This window comes from Perca fluviatilis, chromosome 10 (assembly GCF_010015445.1).
Source record: "Perca fluviatilis chromosome 10, GENO_Pfluv_1.0, whole genome shotgun sequence".
Classification (NCBI taxonomy): domain Eukaryota; kingdom Metazoa; phylum Chordata; class Actinopteri; order Perciformes; family Percidae; genus Perca; species Perca fluviatilis.
In genome coordinates, this window is record NC_053121.1 from 146,568 (window position 1) to 160,598 (window position 14,031).

Consider the following 14,031-nt stretch of genomic DNA (forward strand, 5'->3'; position numbering starts at 1 on the left):
AAAACCCCAAGACATACATAGATACCCCCTATTACAAATAAAGAGACAATTTTGGTAATTGAGAAAGGAAGTGATATTGTCTCTGCTCATTTTCAAGGACCATAAACCAGAATATGTGGGGGACAACGCGCACCACTAACTACCTGGCTGAGTCTCTTAGGGGATTATCTTGGCATTTTATGCTCTTATACTCATGCTCAATATATGCTCAATATCTCATATTTCACAACAGGAATTAGTGCTAGAAGAAGAAAAAAAATCTCCTGCCTCGAAAGAGGAGTGTTGTGCCGGTACGCTTCAGGATTCAAAGCACTCTCTCCTATACAGGTATATTTATAATCCTTAGCTGTCGCTCTCCAGAAGAGCAAATCAAAGCCAGTAAAACATAACTGCCATAAATAAATGAATAGATGAGCAACAGCCCTGGACTGGAGGGATTCACCTAGCAATCACCCACATCAGATCAGATCAATGCTCATGGAAATTTCATGAAGCCTAGATTCCACACCGCTTCATATTTCACTATAATAACCCACAGAGCCGCAGGGGGAGTGTGTATGAAGGGGTGAGGGTGTAGGAGAAGGAGGAGAGGAGGCAAGGGTGGAAGGGTGTTGGACGTATGAGCTTTCGGAGAGGAATAAGAGCGTGGTGTTTGGGGTACAAAGAGTAGGAGGTGTGGGGGGGGTGAGGGATAATTGAGAGGTCAGCACGGTGAAGTCGTTCTGGAAACACAAGAGAGGAGGAGGGGAAACTACAGTAAGTGTCCAGTAGCCCTTTCTCCTTCTCCTCCTGTGTCACAACACTGTGTGTGTGTGTGTGTGTGTGTGTGTGTGTGGGGGGGTGTAGTGTACTTGCAGGGTTAGGTAATTGGCTCTGAGGCTTGATGTTAACACCTTAACAGGCCCTCAGACAGTGGGTAAGGAGCTGATCATATCACAACCGTCTATTTCTCTCTCACTCTCCACTCCTTCGTCTCCCCTCTCCCTCCTCCCCCTCTCCCTCTCCCTCCCCTCTGCAGTCTCCAGTGCTCAGGTGTGATCTCATAAGCGCTGCCTTGCGATCGATGCCGCCAGTGGCAGGGGGTTCAATAGCCCTGAATTACGGCTTCATTTCTCCCCCACCCTCACACAGATGAGAGCTGCCCCCAACACCACCACCACCACCACCACACACGTATATACAACACCCCCACCGACTACTCACAATCCAGATCAATACCTTACAATCTAATTTTTATCCATTTTTCCATAAACCCAGAGATTGCGTTTATTTGCAGAATCCGACAAGCTAAATAAAGCATCGCTTGAACATGTCAGGGAGACTAATGCATGGCTGGAAATTCATACACAGAAAACAGATGAGTAGAGCTTTTGGCTCCTAAAGGAAGGGAGAGGCTGAGGAAGAAGGAGAGGGAGGAGAGGATAGAGGAGAGGAGAGGAGAGGAGGGGATGAGGGGGGATACTAAGAGATTCTACAAATCAATGGAGGTGTGGATGCTACTCCAACCTAAGCTCTAATTATCTGTTGCAAAAAGTGCATGTCGACAGTTAACAATACCTGACAGCATGGATCCTCACTGGGAGAATGCAAATTCTGAAAAATCTGGAGGAAAAGTGCACGCTTGAATTAAGATATAAGAAAACATAAGAAATCATTCCCCCCGGTGAACGCCGCTCATTTCAGCGGGGTATAAAATAATCTTCGTTCAAAATTCATTTACATCATCATCATGGACCAGATGCTCCTGTAATAAGAACGGAGCACGCTAAAGAGGGAAGACAAGCCACATGGTGCAGAAAATTAATCTCAATCTCAAATAGAGGTGTGAATTTCCTCACTGTTAAGACTGTGTGCAGTAAATGTGAATGTGTGCAGCTATCTCAGCTGGCCCTGTCTCCAGCTGGAGACCAGCCGTTTTAATCAACAGCAGGCCTCCACCCAAGCTCAATAAAAGACAGCATTCACAAATAGGAGCAAGACAAGTAATTGACCAGCTCGTGGTTGCACCCCACTTTTATTGCCAGATGACTGCATGCTGCATTTTTGTGTGAGTGGTGTATGGATGTGTTTGTACACGAGTGCAGGTGTATCGCATGTGCATATGAATGTGAAATACATCTGTAAATCTATGTTAACAACAAATTTTATCACTGATTCAGCAAATTGCACCAACATCATGATATCCACGCAATCAGCATCAGAAATATTACTAATTTGAAGTACTCAGGCACCATCTGAGCAAAGTAATCTGTCTCAGTTGTGTGTGACAAACAGATTTTATCACAATGTCGTGGAACAGCTTAATTAGGGCTGAAATAAATCCAAACTGTACAGAGCAAGCTAATCTTTACAAGACTTACTGTGGCATCATCTGCATTTCAATCTTGTGTCTGTATTGAATAGAATGACAGACAACTGACAGTCCTTCCTCCACTCCTAAAACTAATTTGGAGCACAGTGGCAGGCAGAGAGAAATGGAGAGAGATTTCAGCAGCATCCTGGCTGGTTTAAATTCTGTTCTTGACTTTTGTCTTTTACCTCACTTTTCCTGCTCCTCCTCACGGCCACTGAGTGATGTTTCCTAGACACCCTAATCTGCACTCAGCGCTGAAAAACTACCCCTAATGTTTGTGCGTGCATGTGTGCGGATGCGTGTCAGTGCGCATGGTGCCGGCCTTAATGTGAGCCAGCAGAGCCTTTTAATATCAGCAGAAGCCGTAGTGGAAGCACTAAGGAGACAAGGCTGCATACTGAGGAGGGAGGGATTGCCTTTTGAACGACAAGATGATTCATCAACTCCCCCAATCTATGGCCGGTATCCCTGTGTCACACACACACAAACATACACACAAGCATGCGCGCACACACACACACACACACACACCCGTGGGCCCTAGTGGCAGAGAGCATTATCACTCTATATCGCATATAGAGAAAAGAAAAGGGAGAGCATCTCTGATGAATGCTACAAAGATAGCAATCCAGTAAAAGGTGATAGACAACCAAACATGGTGATGCATTTATAGAGGGGAGATGGGGGAGAGGGGGGTGGGCAATGACCATATAATGAGAGAGAGAGAGAGAGAGAGAGAGAGAGAGAGAGAGAGAGAGAGATTAGGGAGAGCTCTCAGCCCCAGAGGTGGGTAAGGCAGAGGGCAGAGAGAGGAACAGAAGGGGGATAAGGGGATAAAAAGACAGAGGAAGAGCAGAGAATGAAAAAAAAAAACATTCTTTTATTCTTATCAGTGGAGAGCTTAATTGCCTTTGATGAGTCTAATTGGAGCTTTCTGAAGTCTAATGGCAGAGGAGTCCTCAGAGACGGCAGAGGACACATTACTGTAATAGCTTCTCTCCGATCTCCCCTGCACCAGAAGTCCCTAGCTTGTCTCCTCTGTCCTGAACTACAGCTGAAATTATTCCGTTCAGCGCTGGCTGGTTGTGCAGTATCAATGATCAGGCAGAGGAGGGCGGAGGGGGGTAAACCTATAGAAGGGTTGTGTTTGTGTGTGTGTGTGTGTGTGTGTGTGTGTGTTTGTGTGTGTGTATGTGTATGTGTTTGGGTTGGGTATGTTTGCAAAGTAGCGGTAGCAGCAGTATTGGGTATGTGTTGACTTAATTAGGTCTGTGAGCCACTCGCTTTCCTCTCCTCAACTGAAGTTGATTAGCAATGCCAGCTGTCCCCAATGTAATTCAGCATGCGCATGTGTGCGTGTTTGTGCGCGCACATGTAATATATGAGTATATGCATGTCTGCAAGTGTGGGACTGTGCTCATGTGTGTGCGCGCTAGCTGCCAGCTGCCACGCAGTGCTGCCAATCCTCCATGATTAGTACCCACTGGCAACTGGGCTCAAACTGGTGCCAAACAGACCCAGCAGGGCAACATGGCCCATGATAATCCTCCATCCCTCTCTCCGATCCTTCTCCTCTCTTCCCTTTCCTCATCCACCTCTCTCCACTCTCATCAGTTGCTTTTTTTATGCTCCAAATGCTCTGCTTATCCTCTCTGGTTAATGCTTCACATTCAAGATACCAAATGTGAGCAGGTTCTTCCTTGCTAGGAGAACGTGAAGTTATAAAAAGGGCTGATAAAGGAGCTGTGGGAGAGGTACAAAATACCCACTGAGGGTACAGAGCAGTAGCTGAAGTGTGTGAAGAGTAGAAGTGGGATCTATGCCTCGACACGGTTGACTGTGTCACCGTGAAGCTGCCAGTGCTTGGCAAGCAGCAGCCCAGTGTGTGTGTTCATCTACCACCGGATGACCTCTTGCTTCCCCTCACCTGTTGAGATTCTTCTACGTGCCTCCATGGAAGCCAAGAGGCAGAGAGAGAGAGGGGGGAGGAATTCATCCAAAGAAGCAAGTTTTGAATAAGTGAATGTGACAAGGGGAAAGAGTGGAGGGCTGGGAAGAGATAGGGCGTTTATGCATACGGTTCCCACATGTCTGGCACATTAAAAGGCTGTGCACACAAATGCACACATCTACACACACTTATATACACAGCTCTATGAGTTTGGCAGGGTGCGGGCTGTTGGACAGCTCTGGCATGGCAAAGGCTGCCCACCCATCTGCCCTCTGTCTTCGTAATGCAGTTACTTGTCAATGTGCATGTGTGTGCTTGAAGTACATTCACACATACGTACAAACAAAACAAACACAGGCGGCCTATTGCAGCCTTTCCCGCAAGTACACAAACACGGAGTCATAATTATGACGCATGGACATGGATTCTGTCCATGCACAGTAATTAGGACACACACAAGATACAGCGGTGATGTGACGCACACGCTTGCGCTCAATTGTGATTTTGTCAAATGTTGGCAATTCCAACCGGGGCTTACAGCCTAAGTCTATCAGTGGTTGAGATTACAGACAGATTTATGTGATTCACAACCTCCCCAGGGACCTGTGGCCTCGCACTGGTTAATCACCGCTTCACATTCACTCTCTCTGCCGCTCTTTTCACCGAGCGGCTATAACTCTGCACCGATACGCTCTGATGCAACACTCGAGTTATTCATGCCCCTGCACCGTCGAAAATCTCAACATCCTCATGGAGCTCTTCCTTTGTGATTCGCGCCTTTGACAGGGTTAAATCTCAATAATCCCACGAATCAAAAGGTTAAACCTCCTCCTGACCTTCACCTGATTCATAAAAAGAGGGCAAACACTTTTCCTCCTCCAATCATGAGGCTTGTGCACTGAATTATTGAGTCGTGTTATTGAATTTTAAATTGTTTATCATGCACATTTATTTTCTTACAGAAACAGTGTAGAGAAAATGACAGATTCTGAAATGTGCCAGGTTAAATTTAGCAGATATTGCAAGTATATAGTCCTAATAAAACCTAAAGTTTGTGAAGCTTTTTACAGTATGGTTATAGCTTTTTTGACACTACTTAAAGAAAAGTTGTTTGTAGAAAATGAGAGAATCCAGGGTTAGGAGAAAATGACATGAAGAAGTCCAGCAGATAGGTAGATTGGGGCTGTTAATTAGTGTCATTAGTAAGTGTTAGTGCACAGTACCTGTGTAGATGAAGCGCCCAGGTGTGCCTTTGCAGAACTGTTTGGATTTGTAGGACAGCGTGACTTCCACCACCCCGGGGATGTGTCTGGGTGGAGTTTGCACACGAATGGCATGGGGGGTGATCAGCTGCAGAGAGGGCAGAAAGATTAATGCAATGAAACTTCATATCTAAACATGTGCTCAAGGGACTCTTCTCGGCTCGCCTCAGACCTTTCCTTTGCAGCTTTTGACTTTCTTTCTTTGTATAATCAACCTGGAAATGATGTGTTAGCGCTAAAGCCCTCAGGTGGCCTCGTAGCCCCAGGCAATGTCACTGTGAGGCTTAGGATAGTTATCAGTGCTGACATGGACTCTGTAAGACGGGTTCAAAAGCAGTTATCGGTTTATGAATAAAACACACCTTCCTCTGCATACATCTATTACACAGTATAAGTAAACGTATAATATGCTCGTCTCTGCTGCCCCTGTGTCTGTCAGCTGAAGCTGTCTAGCTGATGTTAGCCACATTAAAGCACCACTGTGTCTTAAACAGGCTCACTTAGTGTGGTTGATGAGCCTACTCACCACATATGTCTGTGTGTGTGTGTGTGTGTGTGTATGTGTGTGTATGCTGAAGGGTCTTTGAAGGAAAACGGTAACAAGACAAAACACAGATGAGACCTCACTGAGTGCTCGTTTTCTGCACACTATAGTCAACTAGCACTCAAAGCTAGCAGCGCTCAAAAGCTATCAATGCCTCTGCCAGCAGCTATCGTGTGTGCATTTATGTGTGTGTGTGTGTGTGTGTGTGTGTGTGTGTTGTTCTAACTGTCCCTTTCATTGCTCACTTAGCTACGCTTTCATTCCACCATTGTCTGGCCCCATTCACCTCTCGGCAAGATAATATAGGAGCTTTTTATAGAATTATTCCTTTACTAAAGAGAAAGCTGTTTAGCTGTGCCGCTCACTGACCTTCAATTTCACACATACACTGCATTTACATTTTAGTCATGTGGCAGATGCTCCTTACAAAGAGATTCAGACTGTACGTTGTGCACATATTCCAAGAAGGCAGATACTACCATAATAAAAGACAGGTAGGGAGCTAAGAAGAGATACGACAAAAATAAGATCTGCTACAGAGAGAAACGAGAAAGCAGGCTGCTTAGATTGTAAAATATTTTTTTTATGGGTTTACAGTAAGGCTGCAATTAATGATCATCGTCATTGTTCATTAATCAATTTATTATAATTTTTTAGGTCAGCTGACCTCAGATGGATTCCATTTACTTTGATATGAGACACAGAAAAGAGGGCAATCCTCACATTTGAGAAGCCAAAACTTAATTGAATAATCGATTTAGCACTAGTTTACAGCAGTAGTTCCCAACCTGGGATATTATCCCAAGATACTGTATATTTGATGGAGTGACAAGATGATCAGAGTAATAAGGAAGAAAAACACATTTCTGTTACACAATTGCGCATACATCTTCTTCATATTTTTCCATGTGAAATATTGCAGAGTTTCATATTTTAATATGAAACTCTGCAATATGCCAGCCTAAAAAGCCTTCAAATGAAACAATCCGAGAAGGAAAAAAGTTGTTAAACTGCTCACAACTCGTGCCTGTGACAAGGGGTTGCAAACAGACAAAGGTTGGGAACCATTGGTCTATAGTAGAAAAGCCTCTGTTTAGTATTTTGTGGTCAGGATGCACACATATACACATACACACACACACACACACACACACACACACACACACACACACACACACACACACACACACACACACACACACACACACACACACACACACACGGTGACTGACCTCACTCCAGACTAGCATGGTTCCAAAGATGACCTGCAGGCCGTCAAAGAAGTTGTCCCCGATGATGATGACAGTAGCGCCCCCTGTGGTCCAGCCTTCACTGGGGCTGATGGCTTTGATGCTGGGGGTTGCTGCAAGAGTCACAAGCAAAATAGATTAACTGCTAACTAACGTAATGACAGCTCATACTGTAAAGGTCTTTGCTAACGGCATAATGTACAGTTCCCTCTTCTTCTTCCCATCTCCTTCTCTCTCACTCACACATCACCTCTCTCCTCTCTCTCAGGGGTCGGGGGCGAGCAAGGAATACTAATCAGAGTGATTATATGCACCCCCTTTATTAAACATCACCCCTGCCCTGTGTGTGAGGGCAGCGGCGGTGCGCTTGTTTTATGACACGTGGCAAAGCGTGCGGGCGTGTAAATGTCAGGTGTGCTGAGTGTCTGATCAAAGGCCACGCGACCGGGGAGCAGAGCAGAGCCAACAGTAGCTCTGCCCTCTGAATACGCTGCCTTCATTAACCTAACACTTAGTTCTCGCTCGGCTGTCCATTTCATATGTCTATGTAGTTACGGTACTGCATCTCAGTGCCTGGCCACTGAGCATGTCACTGATCACACAGGCTCAGCTCAGCTCCTGCTTGGATATTTGTAATGCATTGTGTAAGCCTTCAGTGTTTTCTCTTCAAAACATATTCTTTATGTCTTATCGGACAAAGTACATGGAATAACAACAATAAACCACATTTTCAATAACTGGTATTCAATGTGCCTTTCGACTTTACAGTATCTGTTGGTATTATGGACTTGGAGATTACTGGATGTGATTAAAGAAAAGAACAGCATTGGGAAAATACATGTTTATACAAGCTAAATCTCCTCTCCTTAACAGATATGCAGCTTGTCAGACATGCTGTAATTCTGTAAAGCGGTATAATCCACTTTAGACTAGGCTGACTTTTTCCCTGCAGCCTAGCCTTTGCTCTTTGCCTGACTCCCTGTTCTGTTGATCCTCCCCAACAAGCTGGAATGATATTTAGCCCCCCGATACGCCTGCAGAGATCAACGTTCACCAAACAGCAATCTGTGGCTGTAATCATGGCCTAAGATGCCTTCTTCTCACAGCCGCTGATATTATGTGCGCTCCATGTGCGTTTGTGTGTGTGTGGATTAACCAGATGGTGGAACGTGAAGCCATGTGATAGGATTATACTTTGGGGTGTTCCTCTGTGCCATCTGTTCAACTTTATGCACTGCTCATCTATTACCGCCTGAAATGGGCCCCAAAGTTGTGTATCCTGCACACAAACTCAACACACACTAGAAACAAAAAAGAAACCGTTGCCTTCCTTCTTATCATTTCTTCATATTACCATACACTTTTAGCCCTTCCTCTCATCCCCCCCCCCCCACCCCGCACACACACACACACACAAACCTCCCCACACACCCCCACCCTGCCCCCCGGCTTGTTCTTTCCCTCCTGTTGTTACTCCTTCCAAACGCCGTCATCAGGAGAGCAGAAAATCAGAGAAGAGGAAATTCCCAAACAAATGTCTCTGACACAGGGAACATCTGTTAGCGTACTGTGTGTGCTCTCCTTTCTGTGTAAGATCCCGGTCTTGCTGACGTCTCCAATATGTCCCGTCTTTGTGAACTTTTCAAATCGTCTGTGAGACCAGTCGCAGGGACAAGTGGCCCACCTTTACCTCTAGAGAATGGTCATTAGAAAGACTAAACCATAACATCCAATCTTAATGCAATCTACTGTAGGCCATCATGTAAATCCCTTCTTAGGTTTTTGTCATTATCATCCCTGAGGTTGACTTTCCTCAAAGAAAAAAAATATGTTTCTCTTATTCAATGTCTGGGAAATCGAAATGAGAAAATAACTGGATTAGGGACTTGGGAATCAGTGCGGGCTCCTAAATCATGTGCACGTCATTATGAAGTATTAAAGGTTTGGGTCTGACTGTGCATGCGGGGGTGTGTATGTGTGTGCATGGGCTTTTTTTGTGTGTGTATGGGTAAACCTGAGGGATGGGGAGTGATGGAGGGCTGGAGGATAAAAGCAGGTCTCCGAGGAAATAAAGCCAGTGTTGGCTTTAAGCAGAACAGACCTCATAAGACACATAGTGCTTATGTGAGGCAGAGTAGAAGGCCCAGAGGCAGAGACCTGAGGGGAGCAAGCCACAAGGGAGAGACTCACTAGCTACCACTCTCTCCTCTCTTAGCAAGAGTTTGAAACCCTACAAGGGAGGAAAGTGAGAATCGAGGAGGAAGCAGGAGAGAGATAAGAGAGACAGCATGAGAGCAGGTTTGAGAGGGATAGAGCACAGACATGAGAGGGGCTGAGTGCGGAGCCAGACAGAGGGGGAAGGGGGTGAGAGTGGGAGGGAGGGGAGATGAACAGCAAGAAAAAGAAAGTGAGGAAGACAAAGAAAGTGAGGAGAGAGAGCTTTTTATTACCGTGTTCCAGGTAGGACGGTGTTCCTTCCGAGGGGTCCAGTCTTCGAGCTCGGCGTCCGTGTTTGGAGTTATTGTGCACAAACATGTTGTCGGAGACGGCTAGGACGTGACCCTCCACGCTCACCGTAGTTGACACAACCACCTAAGGAAAGGGAAAGACAGATGGAAACCATGAAACTATAATAAGCCTCACTTTGATATGACATATACATAGTAGTGTGTATGTTGATCTAAATTATGAACAGGGCTTTATATATTCCTGTAAAATCTTATGTGGATTGCAGACTTTTTTTCTGAAAGGAACATGTTAACACCGCAATTGTTATATTCCATATTTTTCCTTAGCCTCCTAAAGAGTTGTTACTATAGTTTTAAGGGAGTAGATATTTTTTGATGTAGCATTAGTACTGAATTATTTTAAACAGAAAACAAACTGTGAACACAAAACTTACATATTACGCTTTATAAAGTTGATATGGCAAACTCGTTAGCAAACGGTTGCCTATGTACACATCCAGGAGACAGAGAGCAACGTTAGCATTTGGAGTGGTGTTTCTGGCCACCTGGTGAATGTAAGTCCAATTTTAACTCTCCTTTTAGCTCCACTTTTGCTCTCCACTCCAATTTTTGGTTATTTAGCTGCTAAATGCTTCACTGTTTGCCTGCTAGCTGCCAACTCTGGCTGTTTGGCGCTGGGTAGGTAATGTACAGTGTTTTTTTTAGAGCTTTTTCACTGAAAACAGCTGCCGTAAAGACTGTGAGAGCAGTCAGAGTGAACCAAAATAGTAAAGTTGTGGGCTGGAAAACCAAAAGAATGTTGATCTTATGAGGATTAAGAATTATTTGTCATTTTGTAATGTTAGTGCATATTCTGCTCTCTTTTCTCTGTGGATTTCTCCCTGGGAAAGCACAGAGAGCATTTATGTGATAGAGACCATGTAAATACTTTGTTTCTCTTCAAGTGCTGGGGGGTTATGCTGTTGCCATGTCTGGTGCTTTGCAAAAAAGTTATGAAAGACAATCCCAGTCAAATGTGGCCGTTGTCCTCTATACAACACATAGCCTACTGTAGGCACGCAAGCAACTGCATCTTACCTGAAAACGCCTCATGTCTCGAGGGTTCCCTGCATTCTTCAGGCAGTTCTGGTTACACTTCAGGAAGAACTTGAGGAAGAACCTGCATATGCAGAGAAAGAGAGATGGAGAGAGAGAAACAAATGAGTTAGTGAAAGAACAGCTGCCTGTCACTGAAAGTACAGAATGAGCTACTTCAATAAAACACAAATAAAACTAATAAAACAGGTCTGGCAGACAAGGCATACACACTATCCCAACCTCATCCACCAGTTGTTTATGACAAAGGGACTTTTCTATGTAAAAGCAGCTCTGGGATATTGAGTAAGATGCTACCTTGTATATCCATCTCCGAGCTGCTGTCACAGCTTGCCATAAACTCACCGGGGTAGACGGTCGCCTCCTCCCCAGCTGCAGATTCGTGTGACGGAGGTTGTGCTGTAGCTACTATGCAGCACAGTGTTGCCATTCCTGCTTCTCTCAATCTCAGTGTGAGAGACCACATCAACAGCACCTGCCATGCATTATTAATAGGCTGAGATGGCAAGTATGGCTACCCACATCAATACTTAATGAGGGAGGGAGGAGGGAGGGTCGGAGGACTAAAGGGGAAGTGTGTGTGTGTGTGTGTGTGTGGGGGGGGGGGGTGGAGGCCTTAAAGCAGAAAGGGGAGGGCTTACAATTTATTCCCTAGCCCCACCCCAAGGCTTGAAGCCTGACAACTTCTACTTTAACTGAAACAACAGTATGGTACATCTCTCCATTCTCCCTTCTGCATTGTCTGTCTCTCTGAAGAGAAAAGAAAAAAAAAGATATCAAATAAACCGCGAAAATAAACAGCACGGTGTACAAATAAACAGGAACCCTCAAAAGGGGGAAAATAAAACTACAACATTTCCCGGTCGCCTCCCCTCCTCCTCCTCCCTTTGAGGTAGCTCAAAGAAGTGCTGACAGCTGAAACTGCTTACAATACAGATCTCCAGCAGCCACACAGAGAATCACTCCTTTGCTCAGCTTTTCTTTCATATGTCTTATTTTCTACCCTCTGTTCATTTGTTATGGCTAGGATTCTGCACTGGGCAGCGCGTTTGGAGCCAACTGCCTTAGATATAATCATGCATGAGCAGACGCATCACCCACACACACACACACACACACACACATGTCAAGAGAAACACAGCAAGCAGCAGCGTGACTTGGACAATTGCTTCATCTAGAAGAGAAAAAAAGAAGCAAAAACAAGAGAGCAAAGAAGATAAATGGACAGACCAGAGTTGTGTCTCATTTCAAGGGCCAGCCTACTGCTGTGCACATTACAAGCATCTGATGTAACACCAGAACTCGTGAATTTATCCTCGACAACTTTTAAATGCATGACAGCTGGTTAGTTTTAGAAGCTCTTCTTCAAGTGAGGAAGAAAAGGCCTCTTATGATGTGAACAACAAACTGTCTTTCTCTGCCTCTCTCTTTTTTTTCCTCCCGCTTTGTTTGTGTTCTGATTTACGATCTCGCTGGCGCAAGAGGCTAAACCTGAATGAGAAGGGGGAGAGGCAAAAAGGGAGAGAGAGAGGGAGGGAGGCAGGGAAGTAGAAAGTGAGAGGAAAGAAATGATGGAAAGATAGACAGACGGACAAGGTAGCGAGTATGTGAAATCGGAAAGGAGAGACAGACCACCCTCCTGTATATTTTAGAAGCTGTAGGCCAATATCTCAATAATTCATGAAGCAGAGAGATGGAGGCTTTTTTTCCACAGTGGCTGTTGGACCCCACAGGCTGTGGGTCTCCCAACTTTCTTATCTCCTTGAGGTCAGAGAGCAGCCTTAGAGACAGCTGTGGACCACATCCACTTGTCCAACATACTCCACCTTCCTCACTGCACCTCCTGTTTAATTCATCGACTCCCCTCTTTTCCCTAACTGTCCTCCTCCTCCTCCTCCTCCTCCTCCTCCTCCTCCTCCTCCTCCTCCTCCTCCTCCTCCTCTTCCTCTAAGGTATTTATGATAGACAGATGATGAATAAGTGGGTAGAGGAAAGTTAGGGTCACCAGAGTCAGAGGTGACCAAATCAGGAGGTTAAATATTAGAGTTTGGATTGGAGAGAGGAGGAGGAAAAGGAGAAGCGAGACTGTGCTGAGATATCGAGTGCGAAAAAAGAGACTGTAAGAGGAAGTCAGCGTGCTTCATTCGCTAAGCCACATGTCAGCGTGTCTCCTGGATCTGCTGCACGCGTGGCTCATCTGATTCATTATTTACATGACTTAAGGTGTCTGGAGTCAGCCACACGGAAACATTACAAAACTGCAGCATGTTGATTCCTTAGTGCTCTATCTCATCTCCCCAGGAGCCGGGGGACTGGAATCACCGCTGCACACATTAACATGGATCAACAGAGTGTGGGTGTGTGGCGAGGGGGGGTGGGGGTAAAGAGCAGTGCGTGTTGATATGCAATAGCAAAGAGATTACCATAAGGATTTATGGATAATCTGATTGACAGCTGAACAGTAATTATGGACAGATAGCTGACGATGGCCTATAATTCTAGTACTCAGTTCAGCTCTCTATTATCATGTTTTTCTCACATCCCTCGATCATTTATTGCGTCATGACTGTTGCTCTGTTACTCATGTTGACTTTGACCTTTTTTTTCAGACGTTTCCTCACATCCCTATCTGATGAACTCAATGACACCACCATGTGTTCATTTCAGCTGATTTTAAAGTAGATGTTAAGTAACAAAACATGGATATTGTTACAATATTTCTTTTCTCCATACAATTCAATAGTCCACGTTTAGCTCAGTTTGGTCAAGTTTTAGCTCAGTTTGGACTATTTGAACTGTTTATTATCCATTACGCAATTATTTCAAATGTTCTACCTTCACTATATATTTATATATAGATATTTAAAAGCATTTATCCATTACTTTTAACTAACTATTTCTACTTCTCTGCTCACTTGCTAACTAGTTTTCATACAATCTTAATGGCAACACAACTGAGACAATACATTTACTAAAGATCTGCATCTAACCAATTTGTAATCCTGTTTGGAAGTTTATTTTCGTCACACAACACAAATACGTGTGCATATACTTTTAATCCAAACATGATGAATTTTAATTAGCTACTCCACAATCAACTGCTTTACA

At 44.6% G+C, this 14,031-nt stretch overlaps 1 protein-coding gene across 4 annotated transcripts in view; it reads right to left on the reverse strand.

Annotated features, from left to right (window-relative positions):
* Positions 1-14,031, reverse strand: part of ebf1a (EBF transcription factor 1a) — a 53,835-nt gene that overhangs the window by 13,052 nt on the left and 26,752 nt on the right. For all 4 annotated transcript variants that reach the window (XM_039813783.1, XM_039813785.1, XM_039813784.1 and 1 more), the window contains exons 7-10: positions 10,906-10,987; positions 9,811-9,952; positions 7,343-7,473; positions 5,528-5,654 (exon numbers count right to left, since the gene is read on the reverse strand). In XM_039813783.1, coding sequence (XP_039669717.1) covers positions 5,528-5,654; positions 7,343-7,473; positions 9,811-9,952; positions 10,906-10,987 — 482 coding nt within the window. The remainder of the gene's footprint in view (positions 1-5,527; positions 5,655-7,342; positions 7,474-9,810; positions 9,953-10,905; positions 10,988-14,031) is intronic.